The sequence below is a fragment of the Mirounga leonina genome, unplaced genomic scaffold, assembly GCF_011800145.1.
Source record: "Mirounga leonina isolate KUSES-001 unplaced genomic scaffold, KU_Mleo_1.0 Mir_197, whole genome shotgun sequence".
Taxonomy (NCBI): Eukaryota; Metazoa; Chordata; class Mammalia; order Carnivora; family Phocidae; genus Mirounga; species Mirounga leonina.
The window spans coordinates 14,487,598-14,514,615 of NW_023270494.1; the positions used below are offsets into that span (position 1 = coordinate 14,487,598).

At 51.7% G+C, this 27,018-nt stretch overlaps 1 protein-coding gene across 4 annotated transcripts in view; it reads left to right on the plus strand.

Annotated features, from left to right (window-relative positions):
- Window positions 1–19,070, plus strand: part of ERN1 (endoplasmic reticulum to nucleus signaling 1) — an 82,231-nt gene extending 63,161 nt beyond the window's left edge. For 2 of the 4 annotated variants that reach the window (XM_035026279.1, XM_035026282.1), the window contains 11 exons: window positions 348–539; window positions 2,448–2,712; window positions 3,468–3,558; window positions 3,839–4,028; window positions 4,815–4,914; window positions 5,202–5,401; window positions 5,858–6,005; window positions 7,239–7,366; window positions 9,832–9,955; window positions 10,387–10,454; window positions 10,996–15,594. In XM_035026279.1, coding sequence (XP_034882170.1) covers window positions 348–539; window positions 2,448–2,712; window positions 3,468–3,558; window positions 3,839–4,028; window positions 4,815–4,914; window positions 5,202–5,401; window positions 5,858–6,005; window positions 7,239–7,366; window positions 9,832–9,955; window positions 10,387–10,454; window positions 10,996–11,208 — 1,719 coding nt within the window. In that variant the 3' untranslated portion in view covers window positions 11,209–15,594. Of the gene's footprint in view, window positions 1–347; window positions 540–2,447; window positions 2,713–3,467; window positions 3,559–3,838; window positions 4,029–4,814; window positions 4,915–5,201; window positions 5,402–5,857; window positions 6,006–7,238; window positions 7,367–9,831; window positions 9,956–10,386; window positions 10,455–10,886; window positions 15,595–18,120 lie in introns of those variants that run through there. The other 2 variants (XM_035026280.1, XM_035026281.1) reach the window with 2 other exon arrangements.
- The last annotated feature ends 7,948 nt before the right edge of the window (window positions 19,071–27,018 follow it).

A 27,018-nucleotide genomic window follows, 5' to 3' on the forward strand; every position in this document is an offset into this window, starting at 1 on the left:
AGTTTTCCCAGATATCAAATCTACCCTCAAAGGAGGATGTCTTTGCCTTCAGTGAGGATTTTCAAAAGAATATAGGATCTGAAGGCCCTTCCAAAAGTACTGCTCTTAGAACTGTTTTGAGTACTGATAACCTCACGGCAATAAAGCCTGGCCTCTCAAGACAGTCACTTTGATAAAGGCAGCAATTATTTGGCTGTGTGATCTCTGGTGAGCTTAAAAAAAAAACAACAACCCAGCACATTCTACAGTATGATCCTTCCCGGTAGTCATGACTACTCTTGACCATTTGGTTCATTTATATCTGGCCAGAAATTGTTCAGTGACGTAGTCACTCTGTCCCATACAAGGTTATCAACCTGGTTGACCAGACTTCAGAAAATGCGCCTACAACCGTTTCACAGGATGTGGAAGAGAAATACGAGCATGCCCCTGCCAAGCCCGAGGCCCCCGTGGACTCCATGCTCAAGGATATTGCCACCATCATCCTGAGCACCTTCCTGCTCATCGGCTGGGTGGCCTTCATCATCACCTACCCCTTGGTAAAGCTCTGCCCCTTCCCTTTGCCCTCCCGGGTGTTTCTGAACTTCCTTGCTGGTCATCTGGTGTCTGTGAGCTCCATGCACAGCAACGCACACGGCAGATAAGCAGATACGTTTCCTTTCACATTTCAAAGTTAGTATTTGCTTATCTTCAGAAACATTGTAGTTAAAAAGACACTAGTTTCTCAGGAAAGGACAATTTTTTTTTTTTTTTTAAAGATTTTATTTATTTGAGAGAGAGAGAAAATGAGAGACAGAGAGCATGAAAGGGAGGAGGGTCAGAGGGAGAAGCAGATTCCCTGCCGAGCAGGGAGCCTGATGCGGGACTCGATCCTGGGACTCCAGGATCATGACCTGAGCTGAAGGTAGTCGCCTAACCAACGGAGCCACCCAGGCGCTCCAGTTGTTTTTTTTTAACCTATGTCTTAGAGTTAACTGATTGTAAAAGCTGATTTGTAAACCTTGCTTTTGCAGGTCATTTCGAATAGTCAACTATATTTTCCTTTTTAAGAATAGGCATGATAGATGAAAATCCACTTAACTTTCCTCCCTTACAAACTGCCTTGTGAGAGATGCCAGCTAGAGTGAAAAAGGCGGCATTCCTTCCACTTTCTATTGGAAATAAGTCAGCTAAGATTATGTAGTTGAATAGGTTGTCAATTGGATAAAACATTCTAGAATATTCTTTCATCAGGTTGCTCAGAGCACTGAAGTGTCATCACCTTAGAATACTAGTGTCTGGGAAGCTCATGTCCCCTATAGGAATGTGAATGACTAACTCTTCCATTTGTGCAAATGGGTTCACTTGCATTGTTTTATATTTTACCTCACACAGTTCTATGAAGTCATTATCACTGCCCTACCCACAAATGAAGAAGCTAAGCTCTGGGGAAGTTAAATAACTTTCCCAAGGTTACTCAGCTGGTAGGGGGCATTTCCAGGATTTGAACCCAAGTTCAGAGAAAGAGGGGGCGGGGGTGTACACGAGAGCCAGAAAACTCCCGGCGGGGGTTGGCTACGCAGCCGTCCCTTCAGTGCCCTTCCCACACACAGGCAGTGATAATCACGGATCATTGCTACTTCAAATTATGACAGAACGAATTTTCCAGAATAGATGAGAGGAGTAAGGGAGGTGGGGAAGGCAGCGTGGTGGAATGGGGGGAGTAAGACTTGGCCAGGCCACGGGCGCCTGGGTGGCTCAGTTGGTTAAGCAACTGCCTTCGGCTCAGGTCATGATCCTGGAGTCCCGGGATCGAGTCCCACATCGGGCTCCCTGCTCAGCGAGGAGCCTCCTTCTCCCTCTGACCCTCCCCCCTCTCATGTACTCTTTCTCATTCTCGCTCTCTCAAATAAATAAAATCTTTAAAAAAAAAAAAAAAGACTTGGCCAGGCCACGTGTTTCAGCCACATCCTGGCTGTGAGGCTGTGAGCCCCAGCTGCTTCCTCTGCCTGTCTGGATTGGTGACCATCTATGTGCCAGCCTCTCTGGAGTACACGACGGCGGTAGACAGCAAGCCCAGGTCTTCCTGTATCCACCATGCTCTGTTTGGTTCCTTGTTTGTAACAACTCCCAGACTTTCATAGAAGTCCCAAAATTTTAGAATTGAATGGACCCCCCCCCCCCGCCCCGCCGCCACCGCCTTCATCTGGCCCAGCCTCCATCTACAGCAGAGTCCTCCCTCTTGTCCCTGCCAGGCCCCTCCAGCAAGGGGACTGGGCTCTCCTGGGAAATCCTAACTGGCAAGAACCCATCCTGCCTCCTGTGCCTTCTCACTGGTCTCGGCCCGCCCTGTGGGGTTCTGTAAAGGGTACGGGCTTCTTCTGCCACAGGGAGCCTCTCCCTGCTGGCCTGCCTGTGTCCCTGGGGGAGCGGGCTGCACTTGTTTGGACGTGTCTCTCTCTTCCCAGAGCATGCATCAGCAGCAGCAGCTCCAGCACCAGCAGTTCCAGAAGGAACTAGAGAAAATCCAGCTCCTACAACAGCAGCTGCCCTTCCATCCACCTGGAGACATGGCTCAAGATGCTGAGCTCTTGGACTCGTCCGGCCTGTACTCCGAGAGCTCGGGCACCAGCAGCCCCAGCACGTCCCCCAGAGCCTCCAACCACTCGCTGCACTCCACTGGCTCAGCCTCCAAGGCTGGCACCAGCCCCTCCCTGGAGCAGGACGATGAGGGTAAAGCGAGTTGCTGTCTTCTCTTTCCTTTGAACACAACCTGAGAACCATAAAGTACCAAGTCCTCCTGGGGAGTCTGCATGGGATTATGGAGTGCCGTTTCTAAGGGTTCACCGTGTTCTCACCTCATTCCCTGTCACTCTGGCGGCCGGGCTTCCACGCCATCCCAGGGCCTTTCGCCCTCAGGGGCCCTTTGGGGGACCACCTTGCCCTCCCTCCATCTTGCTCCATAAGGGCTGGCAGTTGCTGCTGGCCAGAGGGCCACTGGGTGTCTGGCTTGAGAGCGTTCTTGAGGCCAGCCAGGGGCCCCGTGTGACAGTGCCATTGTTGACCCCCATTCCTCTGGGGGGTTGGCTCAGACCGGCCATCAGGGCAATATTCTGAGGGGGTGGATGCTGAGCTCGTGCAAGAGACCTGAGCCCCAGTCTCAAGCTGGAGGCCGCTCCTGGCCTCATTTGCACATCCACTGCTGCTCCCTGAAGGCTTCAGGCGCAAATCGTAGGTGCATCTGTGGCAAACCCCTGTCTCCTGACAGTAATGCGGAGGCAGGAATGGAGGGCGGGAGGCAGGGGAGGCCGTGGTCCTGGGCGTCAGGGAGGCGTGGACCCCGCCGGCTCTCGCCTACCGCAGGGCTGGGAACATACAGCCTGAGAGGTCCCGTCCCTGAATCTGAGCTCAGGAAGCTCGCACCATTCCGGCCTCAAGGTGTTTTAGATTATGTTTGTTTAAAACCACTTCTTCCTGTTTTGTCCCAGATGAGGAAACCAGCATGGTGATAGTTGGGAAGATTTCATTCTGTCCCAAGGACGTGCTGGGTCACGGAGCTGAGGGCACGATTGTGTACCGGTGAGTGGCCCCGGGAGCTCTGTGACTTCGCCACCTGTCCCAGTACCTGTCAGCTTGCGGGTGGCAGGCCAGGCTCCAGGGGTGCAGCGGGGTCACAGCGGTGGCGTGATGCCAAGACGCAGGAGTTCACCTCCGGGGAGGAAGCAACAGTTGGTCAGGGCTGTGAGGGTCACGAGGCGGCTGCTGGCTCACGGGACAAGGAGCACGGTGGGTCCGTGGGTCTCTCGTGTCCACAGCCTGTCTTGCCCCCCCCAACCCAGCCCCTGATCCTTGTCCTCAGGGGCATGTTTGACAACCGCGATGTGGCCGTCAAGAGGATCCTCCCCGAGTGTTTCAGTTTTGCGGACCGCGAAGTTCAGCTGCTTCGAGAATCAGATGAGCACCCCAACGTGATCCGTTACTTCTGCACAGAGAGGGACCGGCAGTTCCAGTACATTGCCATCGAGCTGTGTGCAGCCACCCTGCAGGAGGTGGGGGTCCTGGGGGCAGCCTTGCTGGGGCCGCTGCAGCCTTCCTCCTCCCGGCGGCGGTGGCTCGAGGGACTGCAATTTCTTTTTCTTTTATTTCTCTATATTTACTTTATTGAAGTTATAACACAGCCTACTCATTTCAGTGACCAGTTTGGTGCGTTTGACAGGGGCACACGCCCATTTAACCACAAACAATCCAAACGGAGAGCATCTCAGCTTCATTTGGGTGGGGCAGTCTTTGGGTGCAGTTGGTGTCTGTCTCCCAGTGCCTCCAGGAAACCCCACAGTTGTTCTCACCACTGGTCAGGGCTGGTGTGGGCTTGGAGGATGCTGGTTGAGGAGTCAGGCCTTTGAGATCCTCCATCGATCTCCTTTTGCTCAGTCTCCAGGCTGACTGTGAACCTATCTTGGTATTAGCTGGCTGCACTTGCAGGTTTACCTATATGAGGCCATGATCTTGAGTTCCTTGCCCTCTTACCTTTATCACTGTACACTAGTCCGTCAGAACTTCTGGTTGTTTAAGTGAGCCTATGGCTTCAGGAGAAAGTCTGTTGGCAAATGTGGATTTGGGCAGAGAACATTGTCAGTAAAACTTCCCATTTCTTTCTTAAAATAGGAGCAAAGAAAAGGAGCTGACCTAATCCCAAATGTTAAAGCAAAAAGCTGCAGGCGGGACTTTTCTAAATAAAATTGAATCACTTGAAAGAAAGAAAGAGCGTGCTGTGCAGAGGTGCCCCTCTCTGCAGAGGGGCTTTGTGCATGACCTGGCCATGGTGTCTCTTACAGTACGTGGAGCAGAAGGACTTTGCCCACCTCGGCCTGGAGCCCATCACCTTGCTGCAGCAGACCACCTCGGGCCTGGCCCACCTGCACTCCCTCAACATTGGTGAGAAGCTTCCCTTTCCCAGGCCGCACCCCAGCTGAGGAGGGAGGTTGGGGAGGGTGGCCGACTGCTGGCGTGGTCCATCCCTCCGCTGAGAATCTGTGCTTCATCGCTGGCTTGCACGTGGGGTTTTTAGGTGGCCTTTTGACAATAAGAATTTGAGGAGGAACCTTTCATAGTCACAGACCAGAACCCGTAGAGGTGGCAGCAGGCCTGCTGGGAGTCAGAGAAAGTGCACTCCCTGACACTACTCATGGTAAATATGGGACTGATCTGGAGCGTTCTATTAGTTCACAGAGACCTGAAGCCCCACAACATTCTCCTCTCCATGCCCAACGCACATGGCAGGACCAAGGCCATGATCTCGGACTTCGGTCTGTGCAAGAAGCTGGCGGTAGGCCGGCACAGTTTCAGCCGCCGCTCAGGAGTGCCGGGCACGGAAGGCTGGATCGCTCCAGAGATGTTGAGCGAAGACTGCAAGGACAACCCGGTGAGCACTGGGCACAGCTCTCAGCCTCTTGCCTCTTCAGGAGTGACCGCCTCTGAATTCAAGACTTGGGGGCTGTGGCACATGAAGAATGACATTTCTTTGTCAAAGAGCTTCTGTGTGAACAGCATGCTGCTGGCACTTTCCATATGGTCTCCTGCTCAGACGAATGAAAGGGATGTATGTGGGCAATTACTATCCGCACCCCCCCAACTTTTCCAGTCACTTCCAGCCCCAGCCCATCGGCTCTAGAGCCCACATTCCCCGCTGTGAACGCCAACACGCCTGCAGGCCTTGCAGGGGGCCGGCGCACCTCTGGGCACTGCCAACATGCTAGATGAGTCTCCCGGGACCCCTTCAAGGTGGGAGAAGCGGCAGCAACACTCCGGTCCTCACTGCTGCTGAGTCTGAGGATGAGAATTCTCCAGAAGGCCTCTCACACCCTGCCTCTCTTTTCAGACCTACACAGTGGACATCTTCTCTGCAGGCTGTGTCTTTTACTACGTGATCTCGGAGGGCAGCCACCCTTTTGGCAAGTCCCTGCAGCGGCAGGCCAACATCCTCCTGGGTGCCTACAGCCTCGACTGCTTGCACCCCGAGAAGCACGGTGAGCGGGCCACAGGGTGGGAGAGGTCGAGAGCCACCCTAGCTGCCCAGGTGGACCCTTGGCCTGGAAGGGTGCCAGCTCTGTGCCCCCAGAGGCCCTTCTTTCCAACTGCTTGCCCTGTGGGCCTCCGTGAATTGATGACTCGTTCCGAAGCTGGTAGAAGGTTGGGTAGGTTGTCTTCAGAGCACCTCCCCCTAAAGCCAGGCAGCTCTGAGGTTCCTTCAGGTCACCCAATGACCTCTGTGACCTGGGCAAGGCCCCCTTTGGGGACCTCTATTTTCCTGCTTGTGACTTGTGAGGGGTTATGTAACCTAAGGTCCCTTCCTGCACCGACATTCAGGAAAACAGATAGTCCATGCTCTGTAAACTCTTGTGTGCAGGCCAGTGGTCAGTGGGTGTGGTCTGGGCTGGGAACAGACAGGCTGGGTCTTGCTCTCCGGGTGCAGGGGCAACAAGTTTTTCTTTCTGACTTCAGGGTTTCCTGTGTTATAATTGACCCATGACACCCAGTGCCACCTTTTAAAAAAATTAAAACTGGGGCACCTGGGTGGTTCAGTCGGTTAACCGTCTGACTCTTGATTTCGGCTCAGGTCATGATCTCCGGATCGTGAGATCGAGCCCCACATTGGGCTCTGCACTCAGCATGGAGTCTGCTTGGGACTCTTTCCATCTCCCTCTGACCCTCCCCTGCTCGCATGTGTGTGCACTCTCTCAGTCAAAATCTTAAAAAAAAAAAAAATTAAAACTAACTTACTGTTTTGGTCATGGATTAATTTTCCTTATTCCCTGTAGAAACAATAGGTTAGCATAAAGACCCACAACGCCTTTACACCGTGATGAATTCCTGCTATTAATACCTTTGTATATCTTATTCCAGTCTTCTAATTAGACAGGTGTGTGTCCTTTTGTAAAACATGGAGAGTAAATCGTACATGCCATTGAATCCCTCTCCATGTTGACTGGTGCTCCACAGGGCATCATTTTAAGAGCACAGCCCAGGACCTGGAGGCAGCGTTACCGGAGCCTCCGCTAGTGGGTATCTCCAATTACTCCTTTTCCCAGACACCCCGCCCATCAGCTGACATTTGTGCATGTTCTTAATTCCATTACTGCAGTGAGCTCCTGTCGGTAGAATCTTGAATCAAAAGGCACACATGCTGTTAAGTTTCAGGTATTTCACGGCGACCATGGGCCGGTGATAATGAGTTACTTGCTTGTTTTCCTCCTTTGTAGAAGATGTCATTGCCCGGGAATTAATAGAGAAGATGATTGCAATGGATCCTCAGAAACGCCCATCTGCGAAGCACGTGCTGAAACATCCATTCTTCTGGAGCCTGGAAAAGCAGCTCCAGTTCTTTCAGGTCGGTCTCTTGGGTTTTTGCGTTTGGGGTATTTTTTTTTTTTTTTAAGATTTTATTTATTTATTTGACAGAGAGAGAAAGCACAAGTAGGCAGAGAGGCAGGGAGAGGGGGAAGCAGGCTCTCCACTGAGCAGGGAGCCCGATGTGGGGCTCAATCCCAGGACTCTGGGATCACGACCCGAGCCGAAGGCAGCCGCTTAACCGACTGAGCCACCCAGGCGCCCCGCGTTTGGGGTATTTTTTTAATCAAAAACCTTCATTTAACTTCTCCCAGATTTTAAAAAACAGAGCAAAAGACAATGAAACAAATGACTCCTAATCCCATAAGCAAGAGATAACCATGGTTGACATTTTAACATATTTTCTTCATATAGCTAAAAGTGTGATTAGGGTCAAACTGTATATACAATTTTATATCCTTTTTTTTTCTCAGTACCTAATATTTTTATACAGCATTTCGTTCAGTATTAATAATAGCATTAGTAGTATTTGCAGTAGTAAATGTAGTGTTTTAACATACTCTTTTTCCATGTTAAAATTCTAAAATTTTAATGACTCTAGTACTCCATCCTACGGATGTGCCATAATTTAAAAACCTTATGTTACGGGAACTTTCAAATATACACAAAAGTAGAGGGAATACCATGAACTCCCCTTTATCCATTCTCCAGCTCCAGCAATTAATAACTGAACCTCTACTCCCTCCTCGAATCTCCACCCCAGATTACTGTGAAGCAAATCTTAGGCATTATATAATTTCATTCAAGTCTCCTAAATCTAAACATTTACTTACATTGGATTCTTTCTATCCTCTTTTACCTAATCTTTGCCCAGATCTCTTTTCGCTTACGTTGGATTCTGAGACGTGAAATTAATAGGATCAGTAGAGATGAGCTCTGTCGGTGGTTTGGCTGTCTTTTTTTTTTTTAAGATTTTATTTATTTATTTGACAGAGACACAGCGAGAGAGGGAACACAAGCAGGGGGAGTGGGAGAGGGAGAAGCAGGCTCCCCGCAGAGCAGGGAGCCCGATGTGGGGCTCAATCCCAGGACCCTGGGATCATGACCTGAGCCGAAGGCAGTTGCTTAACCGACTGAGCCACCCAGGTGCCCGGTGGTTTGGCTGTCTTAAGGCTTTGTGGTATTGCCCGCCCGGTGGCTTTTGTAGAAAGGGAACGTGTTTCTCAGAGTCTTCCCTGGTGTCAGTTCAGCACAGCTCATCCAAACACATCGTACCCAGCACACCAGCTCTGGAAAGCAAGCACACGGGCTCAGTGCTTTTCCTCCTGGGGCTGGGTCAGAGTGAAGCTTGGGTTTCGGAGTGACCATTGCCCTGTCCTGGAATCTGACTAGAGCCTTAGCCCCCAATATTTAAGCTCCTTGAGGGCAGTGGTGGTTGACTTCTGGTTCGTCGCTGCCTGGCATGTGGCAGGTGCTTACTAAGTATTTGGATGGATTGGGAAGGCGAGGGTTTCGTGCCACTTTCCATGGACAACATTAGGATTGTTCACTGTGTTCCACGGGTCATAACATTACAGTTCGGAGGTCAGGTATCCTCAAGGGACGTCTGGAAAGTCGCCAGGTTCCTTTGATGATGACAAGATGTAGAACAAGAATAAAGCTCACACAAAGGGACCTCCAGCCCACTGTGGGTTAGGATTTAAACTCTTCATTTTTCCAAGCCCCCTCTCATGTGAACACACCTGCCTCGCGTTGTATCAACTCGCCGCCCCGGCTCTGCGGCAGAAGTGTGTGTCTACAGGGCGTCCAGGGCTTTCCTCTAGCCACTGTAAGTCTGAGAGTCAGCCAGTCTGGCTTCATCTTCATCAAAGAAAGAAAAGCCTATGGCCAGTGAGTCTGTGTGGGGCTCCTCGCTCCGTTTCCTCAGCTGCTGGAGCTCGCGCTCGGCTCGGGCTGGGCCCTCAGACACGGGGCAGGGCGTGAGGCTAGGGCAGGGCCTCCGGAGCCCACACGCTTGTCAGCAACTTTCTGCCTCTCAAAGAGCGCTTCATCCATCTTTTCTAACTGTTTGTATGGGGAGTGCTGACCAGCTGTGGATCTGAGCATGTCCTGTTTCCCTGCGTTGACAGAAAAGCCCAAGATGCAAATCAAAATTGAGCTTTTGTTGTTCATTGATGAACGTTGATTGCACTACAGCTCCGTGTGAGATGCGGTGTGCGTGCGCAGGGGTGAGACGTGGGTGCGGCATTAGGGTTCGTGGAGAGGTGTGACACCTCCCCCTGTCACGGAGGTGGTCTGTATGGGTCTCTCCCCAGTGAGACGGGGCTGCTTGCAGGGGAGAGGGTGACGGATCAGGAGGGACCGAGGCACAACACTTCCTGTCAGTCTTGAGGCCCGAGGCTCAGGTGGCAGCGACCAATCTGTGACTTGTGTGTGTGTGTCGCTCCTCCAGCTTCCGATTCTCCACACCCTGACCATCATCTGCTGCCCTTGTCACCCTCACAGGACGTGAGTGACCGAATAGAAAAGGAGTCCCTGGACGGCCCGATAGTGAAGCAGCTGGAGCGAGGCGGGAGAGCTGTGGTGAAGATGGACTGGAGGGAAAACATCACCGTCCCCCTGCAGACAGGTGACCACGCCGACGCCCCAGCCGTGCATGTTGGCGGAAACGTTTCAAGAGCAGTAGCCGTTTCTAAGAAGTGAACATGGAACTGGCAGCTCCAGGCGGTCTGGGCTCCAGATCCTCCTCTCGGGGTTGAGGCTGTTGTCGGTGTGTCCTCTGGGGGTCGTTACGCCGATGTGGGTTTCATTTTTGTCTCTTTGAATGACAGGTTAGTGCCGGGTGCTGTGCTCTTAATGGTTGTTTGTGCTTGTGGGTGCGACCCAGAGGTGGCATTCATAGCGCTGCCCTCGGTCAGGCTCGCTCTGGGGGACACACTCCTTTAACCCCGAGTGTGGTGGAGTTCTCTTGTGTTTCAGTCTGATCGCTCGTCCCCAGGAGCCCCGGGAATTTTCTCCTTTAGAAATGGGTTTGTTACATTGCATTCCTTGTTTCCCTAGATCTGCGGAAATTCAGAACCTATAAAGGTGGCTCCGTTCGAGACCTCCTCCGAGCCATGAGAAACAAGGTAAGGGGCGTGAACCCCCAGTGGTCCCGGTGACGGGGGTTACAGCCACCTTTCTCCTTTCTGTTCTCTGTGGGTCCTTCCATTCGTACTAGAATTCTGAACTTGCAGGGCCAACTTGTTCCCTTAGATGGGTTTTCTCTTCCGGGATGTTGAGATGGGGAGTTCCGCTCTGGGAAGCGGGCTATCTGGTGTCATCTGTGGTCTCTGCTGACTTGTGTGTGCCCTGTTCCTGTCTGAGACAGCATGGTATAAACTCCCTTAATGGGGACCTTCCCACACAGGCCTGGCCAGTGGGCCACTCCAGTAGGGCAGCTCCTGCCTGCCTCCCCAGCCCTGGGCCTGACTCGGCTCTGAGGCACCCTCCTGAACGAGGGGAAGCAGGGAAGGTAGGCGGATGGACCATTGAGTATCTGAGTCTTTTCTCTTTGACAGAGAACCAACTGACGTTCTATCTTCCTTGACTAGCGAGAGGATCTTTCACCCGTGCTTCCTGGGCTTTCCAGCTGCTAACCCCTGTGTCTGTGTGTCCGCCTGTTTGCAGAAGCACCACTACCGGGAGCTCCCCACGGAGGTGCGGGAGACGCTAGGCTCCCTCCCTGACGACTTCGTGCGCTACTTCACGTCCCGCTTCCCCCACCTCCTCTCCCACACCTACCGGGCCATGGAGCCGTGCGGCCACGAGCGGCTCTTCCAGCCCTACTACTTCCACGAGCCCCCAGGGCCCCGGCCTCCATTGACTCCAGACACCCTTTGAGCCAGGGTGGTCCTCCGTTCTGGTGGCCGCAGCTGTGACTGTGGGCCTGGTCTCTACAAGCCCGAGCCTGACGCCTCCCAGCTGGGCAAGGAGACCAGGCTCCCAAACCAAGTGCCTTGAGCTGTCCACAGTGCAGCCAGCAGGGGATGATACCGACCCCAGGAAGCGGGAACCATGACCCGTTCTGACCTGTAGGGATCTGGGAAGATGCTGACCACGAAAGTTCTGCAGTCGGGGGTCCTCTGCCAAGGAGGGCCCATCCTCAGAGGCAGCGACAGAAGCATCCTCCACCTTCTCCTGGATGCACTTGCTTCAGACCTACACTTTCTTTTTTAAACTTCCTGTTTGATGTCAGCCTGTGGGCCTGTAAGGAAGAGAGAGGAGGGAATCCCACGTTTTGCCTGCGTGTGGGACCAGGAGCATCTCTCTCCCTGGCCAGCGAGGCTAAGAGGCACTAAGCACAGCTTCTGCTCGAAGTGGGGCTCCAGAGGTGAGGGGTGTTACGGAGGAGGAAGTCGTTCAGAGCATGTCGTTCCTGGGGATCGGAGATGCCTCACTCATCACGGACGCACCCAGAGTTTCCCAGCTCACTCTGACCAGTGGTCTTTGGGGGCAGCGAGAGTCTTGAGTGTGAGGCGCAGCGTTGGGACAGGTGAGCACCGCACACTGGAAGATGAGGCCGTGTCTGCAGATCTCTTAGAAACGAAGAGGACGCTCTGTCCTGAGTCCACGCTAGCCCAGTGCATCAGTGGCCTCTGGTGGATTTGGGGGATGTTTAGGAGCATTTGGGGGCAAGAGGTGATAAGTTCCCCATCAAGAAGAGCAACACCCAGGCAGGAACAGGCCTTTGGGACCAGAGGGGAGCAGGCCAGATGGGACACTCACGGCCACCGTGGGGGAGTCCTAGGCCAGCAGGTGGGCAATGTGGCTCCTCCGTCCCTGGAGCCAGCAGGACGGGCCAGGGGGTCGGGAGAAGAGGCCAGGGTCACCACGGGCTTCGTGGGCAGGCTTTTATGTTTCTCTTGGCAGATTTTAATAACTTTATATTTTGATCATACTGTAGAATGCTATGTTAGCATAAGTAAGCTGAACTTGAAGCTTCCTTGTGAAGAAGATAAATGCAAGATATATAATTCACTTTTTATTTTGTGGGTACCAAAAGTCTCCATCCCCTCCAGAGAGAGCGTTCACGTTCAGAACATGCTCTGCTGCTGAAGAGTAAAACAGTGTAGCAAGGCTATATACATCCATTAAACAACTTCAAAGTAATAGTCCCTAAATTATGTCAATATCTTTTTTTGCTAAAATTAGTGTAGTTTTTAACTTTAGTTTCAGTCAGAAATTCCTGTCTTTTCCTCTACCGAGAGCCTTAGCGGTTAAATGTGAGCAGGGTACAGTGTGGAGGTGTTCCCCGTGTCCTTTGTTCAGCCGGGTGAGTGGGTCCCTGCACTTCATTCAGTGCTGGGGAGCTCGGAGACTCCACTCGGGAGTAAGGATGTTACTGACGGACCGAGAACTCACTGTTTCTTCTGTGAAATGCTTCCTGATGGTGGATTGGACTGAGGGCCACTCCTCAAAAGCTCTCCTTCTGTCTTCGTAGAATTCAGTTCCCTTCCTTTCATAATGCCCGGAGTCACTTTTTTCCTTAAATTCACATTATCTTCCATCTGCGTTATCCTCCACCCTCACCGGTTACCTCATCTAGACCTGGGAACCCCGGTGTTCTGGGCTGGCCTTGTGGTGAGTCTTCTGCCATACCGCCCGTTTTTCAGGAACCCGGCCAGATGCCTGCCCTCTCCCTGCTCTGCTGCATCCACGCCGTTGTCCCTGTGGCCCTGCGGTCACTTTGCGGCCGGGCCTGAGTGGCGATCCCCCCCCACCAGGCAGTCAGGTGGAGAAGGTCCCACAAGTGACGGGCAGGCTGTCGGCCCTCTGTGCTGCTTCTGTCTCGTGGCTGAACGGTGTCGTTGGGGGAGTAGCCAGTCACTTCTGGCTGCCCAGGGTTTGTGTCCTCTCGCTGTTCAGGCCCAGCTTGTCTCCAGGACAGCTGTTTTTCACATGCCTTTTCTGCTTCTCCTCTTCATTTCTACCCACCCATCTTCTCAAATTCATGTATTCGATGTGTTGGATTCTGGGTACTCGCGGGGTGAGCCAGGCCGGATCCCGGGGGCTGGGGACGCAGAGGTGAACAAGATAGGCAAAACCTCTGCTTTTGTGAGAGCGTAGAGGGAGAGACACAACAAACCGTAAAGATCAGGGCTCCAGGAAAAGCCGTCCTCCGTCAGCCTTCTCTCCGTCACTTTTAGGAACCTGGTCACTCCTCGGCCCCTCGGGTGGCTTGAAGAGGTCTCATGTGGACCCTGGTCATGCAAACTGCTCGGGCATTCTCCGCCACATCTCTCTCGTCTCTAGAATCCTGGTTTCCTGTTGTGCTCTGCACCATGAGAAGGTGTCTGTCCTTTGCTAGAACAGGGCTCTGCGGCCTTGTGCATCCTGTCACAGCGGAGCTATTTGATCTTTAGCACGATTCCTGGAAGGCTGTTTAACTTTTTAGAAGTACACGATCTTCATTGTCACGACAGAATTTAGTCGTATCTGTTGGGAATCCCAGGGACACTCTCATTAAATCCTGTGTTGAATCTGTCTTTGGCATGCCTGCCAGAATTTCTCCGGTTGCTTCTTGAGTCTTCTTAACTGCAGTTTGTCGAGAGCTCCCGTGTCACTAGGCATCAGAGCACTTGCACTTTGGGGATCATCGGTGTCTGTGGTAAGTCACTAAATCATCTAGTGGCGGATCTAAAACCCTGGGTGCAGAGGGGCTCTCCCTCACCCCACCCTCTCCGTGCCATAGCCGTCCTAGGCTCTTTCCAGTGAGACCTCACTCTGACCCATTACACGGATTAGAAGATCCACAGGTTAGTGGGCCCCACAAAGTATTTTCTTTCTACCAACTCTAGAAGAAAGGCCTTGATCAGAATCAACTCCGGGCAAGGTTTTGTGTGAATGTGGTTTGTTTACCATTGCACTTCTTTGACACCACAGTGAAAGATGCGGTGGCTGCTGATCGGACCTCTCGCAGATGTGGGGGGCCTCTGGGTTGTAGACCTTTCTCTTCTTGGCCGCTGTCTCTTAGGAAGTTGGGCTCTGGCCAGGTTTGGGTTTCCTGAGTCTGCTTTCACCTTCCCGCTCTGTGTATTGGGCCCGCAGCCTGGAGGTCCTCGCAGAAGGTAGGCTGGTGCACCTTCTGCTGCCTTCTGTGCCACGAGCCCTGGAAGAGCACACAGCACACGTGTACAGAGCCTCTCTACATTCTCTGCTCTTCTAGCGTCTGAACTCCCTTTTCTTCACATATCCCAGTGTCTCTTCCTTGCTGATTCCTTCACCATCCTGGAGTTGTCCTTGCAGCTGAGTGTGGCCTGGCATTGGCCTTTCCTGGAAGAAAGTCACTGGGTGTCCCATACAGATGAGCCAAAATGCCACCTTCCAAGGTTGGACTATGATCTTTTAAACCAAAGTGTCTCTTCATCCTGCACTTTGTTTTCTTGATGAAACAGTGATTTCCCCCACGAGTAACCCTGGTTTCAGTTTTTTGTATCTGCGCGTGAATCCTTTCTGTATTCATTGGGCAACCACAAAGAGCGCATCTGCAATGAGCCTCCCCCTGGGGCAGCCTTAACCTCCACTTCCGGCCAAAGTCCCCACCCCACTCGCCTCACCCTGTGTTTGGCGGGTACAGTGTTCCTTTTCAGTATCCCAAAAGCTGTGACGGGGGCATCCCCACTTACCTAGAGAGCATTACCAGTCAACCATGCGGCATTCTCAAATGCAAACCTTACGTAGTGTTCTTTTTGCCATGACCTATTTATTTAACCTATTTATATTTATTTAATTTTTACTCTGACGTATATCCAGCTATAATTGCACTTGCTTTTAAAGCACATCAGATTTGTTTTGGACAACACACCCCTGACCATTCTAAAACTGGAAAAAGAAAAGTTATACTGTATCCTTCCATGGGATGGACGCCTCACAGTAGTTTTATCATTAAAGGGTGAGAAATTTGGTCAGGGTAAAAATTTTCTTTTTTGAGTGATTTTTTTAAAAAAATTCTGTGCCATTGTGTCTTCTCTGTAGACAGTTGTTTAATGGGTATGTGTTAATTATGTGATAGAATCCTCTCTGTGAACCTACAATCCTCTTTTTAGCTTTATATTTTATAAACTGCCAGATTGTACAATTTTTATGTGTATTTTTAAAGCTTGATGTGAGGGTAATTATCTAAGTTAAACAGCCTATTTTTGTACCTCCTGTACAGTTTTATAATTCTGCTGATTGATAAAGGCGTCTTACGCAGCGCAACCACAAATAAAGGTAGTTTTAGACCTGGAAGTCGGCTTCGTCTTCTTAAAAACTTGACCCCCACTCTCAGGCCTGGGGTCATTCCTGGACCTTTTCCTGGCTGTAGGGGTCTGGATGGTGAGGGTGAGCAGCTGACTCGGGGGGCGAAAGGGGTGCAGTTGCCCGCCGGTGTCCGAGGCACGGTCCAGGGGGCTGGAACGTCCTCCTTGGTGACTACGGGGAAAGGTTCTTTAAAACCCTGCAGGGAGTCCCCAAAAGTATTGGTTTGGGCTGAATTCCAGGAAGCTGGCCAGGTTGGGACCGAAATGCCCCATGGTGAGAATGAGACTCCAGCAGAGTTTGGGGGTGGGGGTGTACAGTGGGGAGGACCCGGGACCAAGAAGCCCATGAAGAGGTTAAAACCACTTCAGTAACTCGGCCGGCGCAGTGCCGGGAAAGCAGTGACCTGAGTGTGTCAGGGGCACATACTCCATCTACCCACATGCCAAGGAATGAGCCAGCGGCCAGTCTGGTTGGAATTTAGAATCCTGCCAGTGTGCTTCTTCCTTTCCATCTGGTGAAAAAGCAGAGGAGGTTCCTCTCTCTTGGATCATAGGAAGGGACCACTCACAAAGCCCCAGGACTGGCTCCTTCTGCTCTGCCCGCCACCGTCCCATCCCTCTGGCTCGGCAAGGCCCCAGGAGCATGCCTGACAACCACGGACACAGCCTCTGAAGCTCTGGATCACGGACACACCCAAACCCAAGGGAGCTGCAGGATGCTGTTGATGCCCGCTCGCTGCCTCCTGCCACTCGATGGAGCAGCAGAAATAGCACTTGGAGTCCCCAGAGAGCTGCGAGGCCGGAGCAGGGGCCACGTTTGGAATTGGCCCAGGCCAGGGAGGGGGGCCTCTGGTAGCACCCTTAGCTGCCTCCGAGAATAGAGACAGCAAAGGCACCGACTGGTACTCTTTCTCTTATTTGTCCCATCTGTCATTTGTGCTGGGCGCATGCCTGAGCTACAAGAGCTCATGAAAAGAGCCAACTAACAGCCCCACCTGTCTGCCCTTCCCACTGGGCCAGGCGCTGTGCCTGACCTCATTTCTCTCCCCCTGCAGACCAGCATTTCCCTTCAGATCAAAAACATACAACATCTTTTGTTTTAGCGAGACACTGACTGGACCCTTCGCCAAGGCCAACGATCGGGAGATGATCTCGCATCTGGGCCACTTAGCTGGGGGCAGAGGGAGCAGGGCTGGTAAGAAGATGGCAGCCCCTGGGAAACCATAATAAAAGATGGCAGGGGGTAGAGGGTGCGATTTCCAGGAGAAACAGGAGAGGCTGGGCCGGCAGGACAGTAGCTGAGTGAACTTGGCCTCTGAGAGGGTTGGCAGGTGAGCCCAGTAGGTGTTCTTCCCTGCCCCCCCCCCCACCTTTGCCTCCGCAGGTTCACCTACGCCTGCTCAGCGATTTGGATGAAGCCACAGAAGTGTGCTCATTGGGTTTGCCTGCCGGCGACACAAACCTGGAAAGGGTGACTAATCACGAACGTGATTCATGACCCAGTCAAAATTCCAGAAGGTTAACAAGAAGCTGGAATGCCGAGCCCAAACCCAAAGGATGATCGGAAGCCCTTTGACATTACAATGGGGTCGGGGGCGGAGGGCAGGGCCGTGAGGGGCTTGGGAACTGCCAGACACTTGAAAGCAGAGCTGTTGGGGCCTCAGCCATCTGTCACATGACGAGGGTCTGGCTTTGCCCCCTTGCGCCGGAGGGTTTCAGCTAGCCTAGTGGGGAGCAGGGTCCAGGCGGGAGCCTGAGCTGCCCGACAGTGCCAGAGGAGGCTGGGCAAGGGAGGGAGAGCTGGGTCTCTGGAGGAATCCAGCAGAGGGGACCGGCGCCATCCTGCATCCCGAGCAGATCAGGAAGAAATTCTTCCTTGGGTCGGAGGTTGCACTCAGGGCCCTTTCAAATAAGCATCTGTGGCTGAGGCCTGCCCCTCGCCGCAGTGAGTTCCTGGAAAAGGCTGCCTGGCTGGGTGTGAATCACAGGAAGCTGGGGGCGGGGGGGCACCTCGAAGGAGCTGTTGATGATTGGAGGGGGCTGGGCTGGTGTTCTCTGAGATTCTGCCGGGGGCGTCCGCTATTCCAGACACAGATGCTCTAAGTGGTTATATAAGCCACAGTTGACTCATTTGGGACAAGTGTTCACCTCAGAATAACAGTTCCAAGGAATACTGCACTTAGGAAAAAGCACTCGATGACCAAATAAACTTGGGAAATGATGGACTAAAGACAGATTTCCTATTGAGCGCAACACCATTCAGAGGCTTTTCATATACCAATAGGAAGGGCGCCTGGCTGGATCAGTCGGTGGAGTGTGTGACTCAATCTCAGGGTCATGAGTTCAAGCCCCACATTGGGTGTGGAGCCTACTTAAAAAAAAAACAAAACCCACCATATACTAATAGGATATCTTGAATTATTGCCTTTAATTCTTTTTTTTTTAAAGGATGTTCAGAGTGGCAGAGAGAATGTTTTCATCAAATCTTATTTTCCTCTTTCTGGATTCCTAGGAAGACAGCATTCCCAGCCTCGCCGGAAGTTAGGTTGGGGCACGTGACTAACTCTGGCCAACAGGCAGGAGGGGAGGTAATCGGTACCTCCAGCTCTCTCTTCCTCTGACGCGGTGACCGGCCATCGTGGAGGCCACAGCTGGAGATGACACACAATGGAAGCCACCTGGATCATGCAGACACCACACAGAAGGCAAGCTGCCCTGAAAAGTCACCTGATTCAGAACAGACTTCTCATCAGTAAAATAAAGAAACAAACCAACCCTTGTGTTAAGCCACTGAGATGTCTGGGTTCAACACCGCAGCCCAGCTGAGCCCATCTTGACTAACCGTTTAGGTAGAAAATATCCCGGAAAAAGACTGCCACACATGCCCTGAAAGGTGAAGGACAGTGCTGGGCCACTGGTGAATTTAGCCAGCTAAAAAGTTTGTGCTGTCAACAATCTGAGGGGGCAAAGGAGATGGATTCTCTGCCTGCTGCTCTGTCTTTTGCCCACCCACCTCCCCTCGTCACTGAATGCCCCATTTGGCTTCTATGGTTACCTGTGGTCACCTGATGTTTTGGTGGTTAGCGGTTCTCACGGCAAACCCTGATGAGAAGTGGCTGAACCCAGCAGGGAAAGGGGGAGGGGCAGGGCAATAACACCCCCCCCACACACACACATACACACACACTGCCTTCCCTTGGCCCCACAGGGCTTGCTGGGCTCACGGTGGTCTCTCCCAGGGCTTGGGACATACAGTTGGTGGGGACCAGAGGAGGTGAAGGTGGGAAGGAGAGTTCCTCTCATTGGCACCCACTCTCCCCAGAACAATTTTAGGGGAGAAACAAAATGGGGACTAAGGGGCAGAAGGTGGATAATTTACATTAGGCCCCACGAAGCATGGAGCTGAGGGTCTGACCTCCATTCTGGGCGGCTCAGAAGCCCCCCTTCTTGCTCTTGTGCTGCAGAGGAAGGAGACAGAGATAAGGACAGTCAACCACAGCTATTACTGAGCAAATATGGCTTTCCCTTCCAACATGGGAGCCATGTTTTGACACCCTCAGCGGCTGGGTGGCCGTCACAGGGAGTGGGGGGCAGACAGAGAGTGGAGAACTTGTTGATTGAAAAGGAAGCCCTCTTAGATAGGATTTGCTGTAACCAGGATGACAAAACCCAGTGTCATTGTTTGTAGGTCTTAGAATTTTTAGCTAGGTCAGTGGTTTTCGAACTTTGATCGTATCAGCATCATGGTGTGGGAAACGGGAAACTTGCCCAGGCCCCAGTCCTATCCTGCTTCAGCAAGCCTGGGTCTCTGCATTCTTTGATTCCCAGGTGATTCTGGCACAACCCAAAGTGTGAGAACCATCGATCTAGGCCATAGTGCTTATCAGAGAAAGGAAGTTCACAAGATAAGTACCGTTAACGCTTTGGTGTGTCTCTCACCTATTACAAATAAATGGATACCAGTTTTTAAATCCAATGATATTGTACATACTTTAAAAAAATCCTGGTTTCCACAAGCCAGTCCCCAGGGCTGAGAAATAGCTGGTCATCTCATTCCTTGGGAGGGTGGGTGAGAGCAAGAGCTCATCATCTGGTTTCCTCAGCTACTGGCTTCCTGAAGGAATGCGGTCAAGCCCTCAGTCAGAGACCCCCAGCACCCACCCTCAGCCCCCGGGAGAGTGTGTTCCATGGAAACTTTGGGGAGGAATCTCATTATTGCTTGTTCCCAAAGACATGTCTGCATGTGGGTCTTATTTCTTTGTGCTGGACACTGGCAAGTCCTTTCAACCCAAAGGCTTGTGTCTTTCCGCCGGGAGAAATTGGCTTGTCTAACTTTTAAATCATTGTATCCCCTCCATTTTCTGTTTTTATTTTCTGGAACTTTCAACAGTAGAATGTTAGAACTCTGGGTTTGATCCTCCGTGGCGCTTACAGTTTATTTCTTATATTGCTTTTGTTGACTTTGTTCCTTCTGGAAAATGTCCTGGCTTTATTTCCCAAATTTGTCATGACGCTCTTCTTAGTTTCAGCAATCATTTTTCATTTCCAAAGCTCTTGATCCTTGTCCCTTTCTTATAGTATTTGAGGATACTAATTAGAATTTTTTTTTTTTAAGGCTTTCTTCAGTTCCCTGTATCATCTCTGTATCCTTTTGGGTAGTTTTTGCTTATCTTGATCTCTCTTTTCCAAGTTGCAGATTTGCCTAAGTGTTGGTGATGCTTGATGGGCTATACATACCAAAAAATGAGGTAAAAAAGCTGATTGAGGCCCTGTGTTGGTGAGTAGAGCTTGTCAGCTGGCAAGCCTTGTTTTTTAAGTTATTATATGGGGAACCCTTAAATGCCAGAGGGCAGAGGTCTTTGCTCTGGGGTCCTTAAATGTCTTTGGAGAAGAGTCTTCTGATTGTTGGCCTGGGGATTAACTGCTACTATCTGTCCTTCTGCATCAGGCATCAAATGTTTTGTGAACCAACTTCTTAGTTCATTCCAGTTCTAACATGTCACTCCCAGCCTCCCCTGAATCTCCAAGGGGAAGCCTCTCTCTGGTTCTGTTGGCCAGATCTGCCCCTCCTCAGTTCCATCTCATTCACGTGTAGGCTGAGGCAACCGCCCTTGGCTAGGGCTGCAGCCTGTAGAGGAGACCTAGCCTATTGGGGGTGGGGGTACTGAGTGGGCACAGCAAGTGCAAAGATGGGACATTGAGGGAGTGGATGGGAAAGTGGTTGACCTTGGGGTCCAGGCTGATGGAGGGAGACAGGAATGTGGTCAGGAGAAGTTCCGGAGATATGGAGGTGGAGCAGTATTGCATAGTGACAAAGTAAGATTTGGCTGCAGGAGTGGGTGGTGGAGTGAAGGTGAAGAAGACTCTTACAGCTTGAGGAAGCGAGCAGATGTTGAGGCTCAGGTGTAGCTGGGTCTTCTGGTAGACGCTGGGGTTGACCATGGTGGCAGCAAGAGTCAGGGGGCAGGGGAGGTAGAGGTAGACTGGAAGACAGAGCTGAAGTTCTCCAAGAACCCCAGGTTGGGCAATGGCCTTGAGATGGGGAGTTGGCATGGGCCTTAGGGGGGGAAAGCACATGAGGGTGGGCTTGCTTCCAAAACGCTGAAGCCATGAGGAACCAGCCAGTGCTCAAAGCCTACCCAGCTCAGAAGTACGGGAAGTCCCCACTCAGGAAGAATGGGGGGAAATGAGGCATCCTCAGAGGAGGGCCAGGCTCCAGCCAGGGCGAAGAAATGGAGGGTCTGTGAAGAAGTGAGGGATGTGGGCAAATTTCTCTCCAGTGAAAGAGATTTCAGAGGGCAAATGGGAGGTTTGAGCCAAGAGAAGCAGTAGCCTGAATATGGGTGAAACCTCAGGAGCTGGTGGGGGCCGAGCACAGTCCTTCAGACTGACAAGGCCCAGGACAGTTCACACGGTGGGTTAACTCTCCTTCAGGTTGTGATCTGAATGGACAGAAAGTTGCTCAGCAGCCAGAAGGGACATGGGGCCCCCGGGAGGTTGTGAGGTCTTGACTCTATCAGCTGCTGAGGCTCTCTTCTACACCAGCAGAGGAACTGAGGCAGTTCTCTGCTGTTGCAACAGAACTGGCTGGGTGGCCTTGTTGTGGCTGGAGAGCCCACGCAGCCGTGAGGGGAGCAGGGAAGCCAGATCCAAGCCCCAGCACCAGCCCCCTGAGGTCCTATCCCTGCCGCTGGGCCCGGACCCTACAGCGGGTCCCACGTACGGAAAGAATATGCAATCAGAACCACTGAAAAAACACAAACACCTGGTAGTATCTAATTTTTAAAAAATAATCTTTATCCACATTCAAATATCTTTTAATCTAACATTCAGGCCTCAAAAGAGAACAGTCTCACAGTAAAACCAAAAGTTAACCTCTTACACGCTTGGATTTTGCCTTTGCTTTTCCAACAAGCCGAGGAGCCGCCTTTGGTGTCTTTCCTAAGGAAGCAGTTCGTTTCCCCACCTGGGTTCCTAGTCAAGCATCTCAGTCTATTCTCTCCCTTGCAGTAAAGGTGAAAGGAAGAAAAGGACAGCAGGTGCTTACCCTGACATCCGTGTTTTCCAGAGAAAAGGCGATCTTCCTTCTGTGAGAGACACTCTCAGCTCGTCCTCCGTCAGCTCTTTGGCTGTTGGGTGGTTCTGGGTAAATTTGCTGCATCTATATAGATCACCTTCCTTAAAAACAGCCTCTCAGGATCCCAGCCCATTTCCAACCTCCTTGTGATTGCAAAGAAATGTGATCTCCCACTGCCACGCCATCAGGAGAACTTAATTGTGCCTTTCAGACAGAGCAGCAGGACCCGTCACTTGGGCCACTAGGTGGCGCCTGTGTGCAGCCTCCTTTCCTGCTGGGCCAGCAGCTTCCCGAGTTGTCCCCTGTCCTGGGTGTGGCTCCTATTCCTCCCTCCAGCTCTGTGGGGCCGCCCCCTATGACATGAGACTGGGATCCAAAAAGAAGGCCAAAGGACCTGGTGTTGTAAACAACTCAAGTCCTTCATGAAAGTAATGCATATTCACAAGTTCTTCTCACTCGAGCATTAACATGAAACATACTATGTACGGCCCCTTCCTTCTCTGGGGATGATCTTGGGGTCTGACATTCTCTGGATCCACACCATAGTCAAGACAGGTACTAGGGTGTCCTTGAGCTCAACTACAGGGACACAGATAGATGCATGTCCAGGCACCAGTTGTAACAACCCCCATAAACGTGGTCCGGTGCTTATCATGTACCAGGCTCTGAGTCAGTGTTTTACAAATCATCAAATTTATTCCGCCCAGAAGCCCTTCGAGGGGGCTCTAAGGTGGGCAAGAGGACCTTAGAGCTTGGATGTGGGATCCCAATTGCCTGGAATAATTTTTGTGTGGCCTCTTGTTGCCGCTGCATGCCAGCTCAAAGAACCACCCACGAACTACTCCCTCAACATCCATACCGAGTAAGCGCAGCAGAAATGTTGGCTGTCAGTATTTTCTGCATGTTACAGATAGGCATATTGAAGCTCGGAGAAGTTAGGCAACTTGCCCAAGGTCACACAGCCGGCAGGGAGCGGTGCAGAGAATCAAACACAGGTCCTTGTAACTGTACTCCGCCAGAATGACCCCACAGTCTCCACCCTTCGGCCTGTAGGCCGCTGCGTCTATGAAGAAATGCCGTCCAAGGACCTGGTCAGCATTTCTACTCTGAATCTCTGTTTCTACCTGTAGTTGCGACTCCCTTGACTTTATTTAAACGGAGAGCATTTTCTCATTCTTGCTAAAACTGTGTGGTCTCGGCACCAGAAGCATCAGCGTCACCCGGGAACTTTTAGGAATGCAAATTCTCAGGCCTCATGCCAGACCAGCTGACTCAGCAACTCTGGGGATGGGGCCCTCATGCTGATGCATGCTAAAATTTGAGGGCACTCGCTCGTGTCTCCTAAAACCAAGTCCCTAAGCTTAATTAAGTCCAACAAGCGTTTCCCGAGCATGTTCTTGGTGGCTCAGAGAAGAGGGCACCAGAAACCTAGCAGCGAAGGGAAGGAAACAGACACGGAATGGAATCTGCCCCAGAAGCTACAAAATGGTGGGGGGCAGAGACAGGGGTAGGGGGGTTGCAGGTCAGAGATGGACCCAAATGAGGCATCAGAACTGTCTGCGCAGCTCTTAACACAGGCACATGGGGTTATAATCAGACAGTTCTGAGGTGGGTTCAGCATCTCAGCTAAAACCTGCCCAATCTGAGATGGCTTTGGGGGCTTCACAGCCAGGCTTCGGTCAAGCTTGGCATCCAGGTGGAGTCTGATACTGTTTGCAGTACAAAAGATGTCACCCACCCTTCTGGAGAGGGACCGCCTTGGTCTTTCCCTTCCTCGGCTCACTTTTGGGGACTTGCAGAGCACTTTGTTGCCTCTTCATGTACCTTCTGTGCTCTCTGCCCCCAACTGACCCCTGCACCTCCCAATGCACCAAACGGGACCATGCCTTCATGCCTCTGCTCCTGCTTTCTTTCTTTCTTTTTTTTTTTTTTAATTAATTAATTAATTTATTTGACAGAGAGAGAGATAGCGAGAGCAGGAACACAAGCAGGGGGAGTGGGAGAGGGAGAAGCAGGCTTCCTGCCGAGCAAGGAGCCCGATGCGGGACTCGATCCCAGAACCCTGGGATCATGACCTGAGCCGAAGGCAGACGCTCAACGACTGAGCCACCCAGGCGCCCTGCTCCTGCTTTCTTCTGCACTTTTCACCCACATTTCTGCTTTTCCACCCGGTGCGCTGGTGGCTCAGCATTGTGCACCTTGGAATTACCTGGAGAGCTTAAAAAACACAGTATATACATACACAAGATGCAACTTACAATGTGCAATGTTTGAGACATACTAAAAATAATATATCTGAAATTCCAATTTCACTGTATTTTAGGAGAGTCAGAAGCAGGGCTGGGGACCAACCAGGTCTAGACCCCCCTTGGACAGCGGATGGTTGATAAGAGCCTGTAAATGCCGGGGCTCAAGCCTACTTCCCAAGCCCCTTCTCTCATTACTCCCCCTCTGAAAGCAAGCTTGGGTCCCCAAGGTGGCACTCAGCCATCAGGGAAGTCTCGCCAGCCTCCCGCCCTCCCCCCACTACCAGGTTATTACAGTTACTACAGTCCTGGCTCTGATTAGTGATTCTGGGGCCTGATGCCTCATGAGCCACAGACCCCACATATCAGACAACCCATGCATTCCCCACTTTACTCCCCTGGCCCGGGGAGTGCCCAAATGCAGCAAGATGCTGTCTCTGACAAAACAGAGCAAGTCTGAATTAGGGAGGAACGAATGTGAGGCACAGCAATCTATAGTGAACTGCTTACACGCTTGTATTTTCCTCATTACAATACGATTTTGCTTTGACCATCTGAGAATTCGAAAAGCAATTACCAAAATGCTATATTACTTCCTAAAGCTCGAACCAAAATGCATGTGGAGATGTTCTCAAACATTGATGCCTTTTCACCCGCCCTCTTTTTGTGAAGACCCAGCACCAAATTAAGCCACTGGTGCCAGAGCCAATCCAAGCAATGGGCAATTTTATTCTGGAACATTCCTTGGTTGACTGATCAGTTTCTCTGGCATGATTCATGGTTTCTTATTCCACACTCTGGTTGCACAGGGCAGAAACCAGCTGACACTGGCTTAAGCAAAAATGGCAAAAGGATAGGCTCATGGAAACCAATCTTCAGGAATAGGCTTCAGGAATGGCTGCAGACAGGGGCTGGAACGCCATCAGAACGTTTTCACCTCTTCTCTCTGCATTTTGACCTCTTCACCTCCTGCAGATCCCCCTTCTCCTTTGACTGGGGGGATAGCCTCAGGTAGCATCTGTCCTCTGACCTCTGCAACCAGGCAGAAAAAAGGCTCTTTCCCTAACTTGTTAAACACCACCACCATGACAAACCCTCAAGGTAAGACCTGAAGGTGGGGTACTGTGATGCCAACCTTGGACCAATCATTTGGCAGGAAAGTGGGGTCGAGTTGGAGGACAGAAGTTCCCTAGAAAACCTTCCAGAGTAGAGAAAGGAGGGGTTCCCCTCAAAAAAGGCCAAGTCCAGCATAACTCCTGGGGAAATTGCAAGTGGGACATGCATCCTAATTTGTGTCTATGACAGATGCCATCCAAAGTTTCAAGTCACTTGGGCTCCTCCAAGCTTTGGGCCTTGATGCCCTCCCACCCAACGTCCCACATTGGCTTTGTTTCCGCCAGCAGTATGACAGGGAGATTCCAAAAAGAACATTTGTGAAGATGCTGATGCACAAAAATACCAAGAGAGATTGTTCCAGAACCCAGCAGACCCTCCACGTTCATGGTCTTGATTGCCCTGTGGTCTCTCACGTGATCTAATTTGTGACTTTGCTAAGCCAGGAATTTAAATGGTATGTGGGGCTGGCTTGTGGAAGCAAGATCCCCTGCCTCTGTGTGAGCCGAGCTGGCTGCCCAGCACCCACCTCTGCACCTGGCTTTGATACTTTCTGCCTATTGGTACAAAACCACTCTGCTAGGGTAGGGTTTTTTTGTTTTTTTTTTTTTTTAAGATTTTATTTATTTATTTGACAGAGAGAGAGATAGCGAGAGCAGGAACACAAGCAGGGGGAGTGGGAGAGGGAGAACAGGCTTCATGCTGAGCAGGGAGCCCGACGTGGGGCTCGATCCCAGGACCCTGGGATCCTGACCTGAGCCGAAGGCAGACGCTTAACGACTGAGCCACCCAGGCGCCCAGGTTTGTTTTTTTTTTTTTAATTGCTGGGCGAAGTGGCAAATGTGGCAAGATCTGAGAAAGCAATGGCTCTTAGTCACAAAGAGAAGTTTCTCGTGGCAGGGCATGTCAATTAGGGGCAGACCCAGCTCTGTGACAGTGACTAGCCTCCTGCAGGGGGACAACAGGGGGCTCCTCCTGGAACTGTCCGTGCATCAAAGGCCCCCAGCGGTGTAGACGCTGCATATCCAAAGAGAGAGTAGGGGGAGAGCGTAGGGCAGTTCCTCAGAATCTTGCACCTAGAATTATCCTATGACTTGGTAATTCCACTTATGGGGCCTACACCTCGCAGAGCTGAAAGCAGGGCCTCGAGGACGTATCTGTGCCCACGCTCATAGCAGCCTGATGCACGGTAGCCAAAAGGTGGAAGGAACGCAGGTGTCCATCAACCAACGTATGGGTAAGGAACGGTGGTGTGCACAGGCAGGCGAGCGTCACTCAGCCTTAAAAAGGAAGCGGATTCTGACACCCGACTCTGACACGGACGATCCTTGAGGACATCCCGCGAAGTGAAGCAAGCCAGTCACAAAAGCACAGGTACCGTAGGCTCCTATTGCTATGTGGTTCCTGGAGTCATGGGATCTGTACAGAGAGAACAGTGGTTGCCAGGGGCTGGGAGGGGGCAGGAACCAGGAGT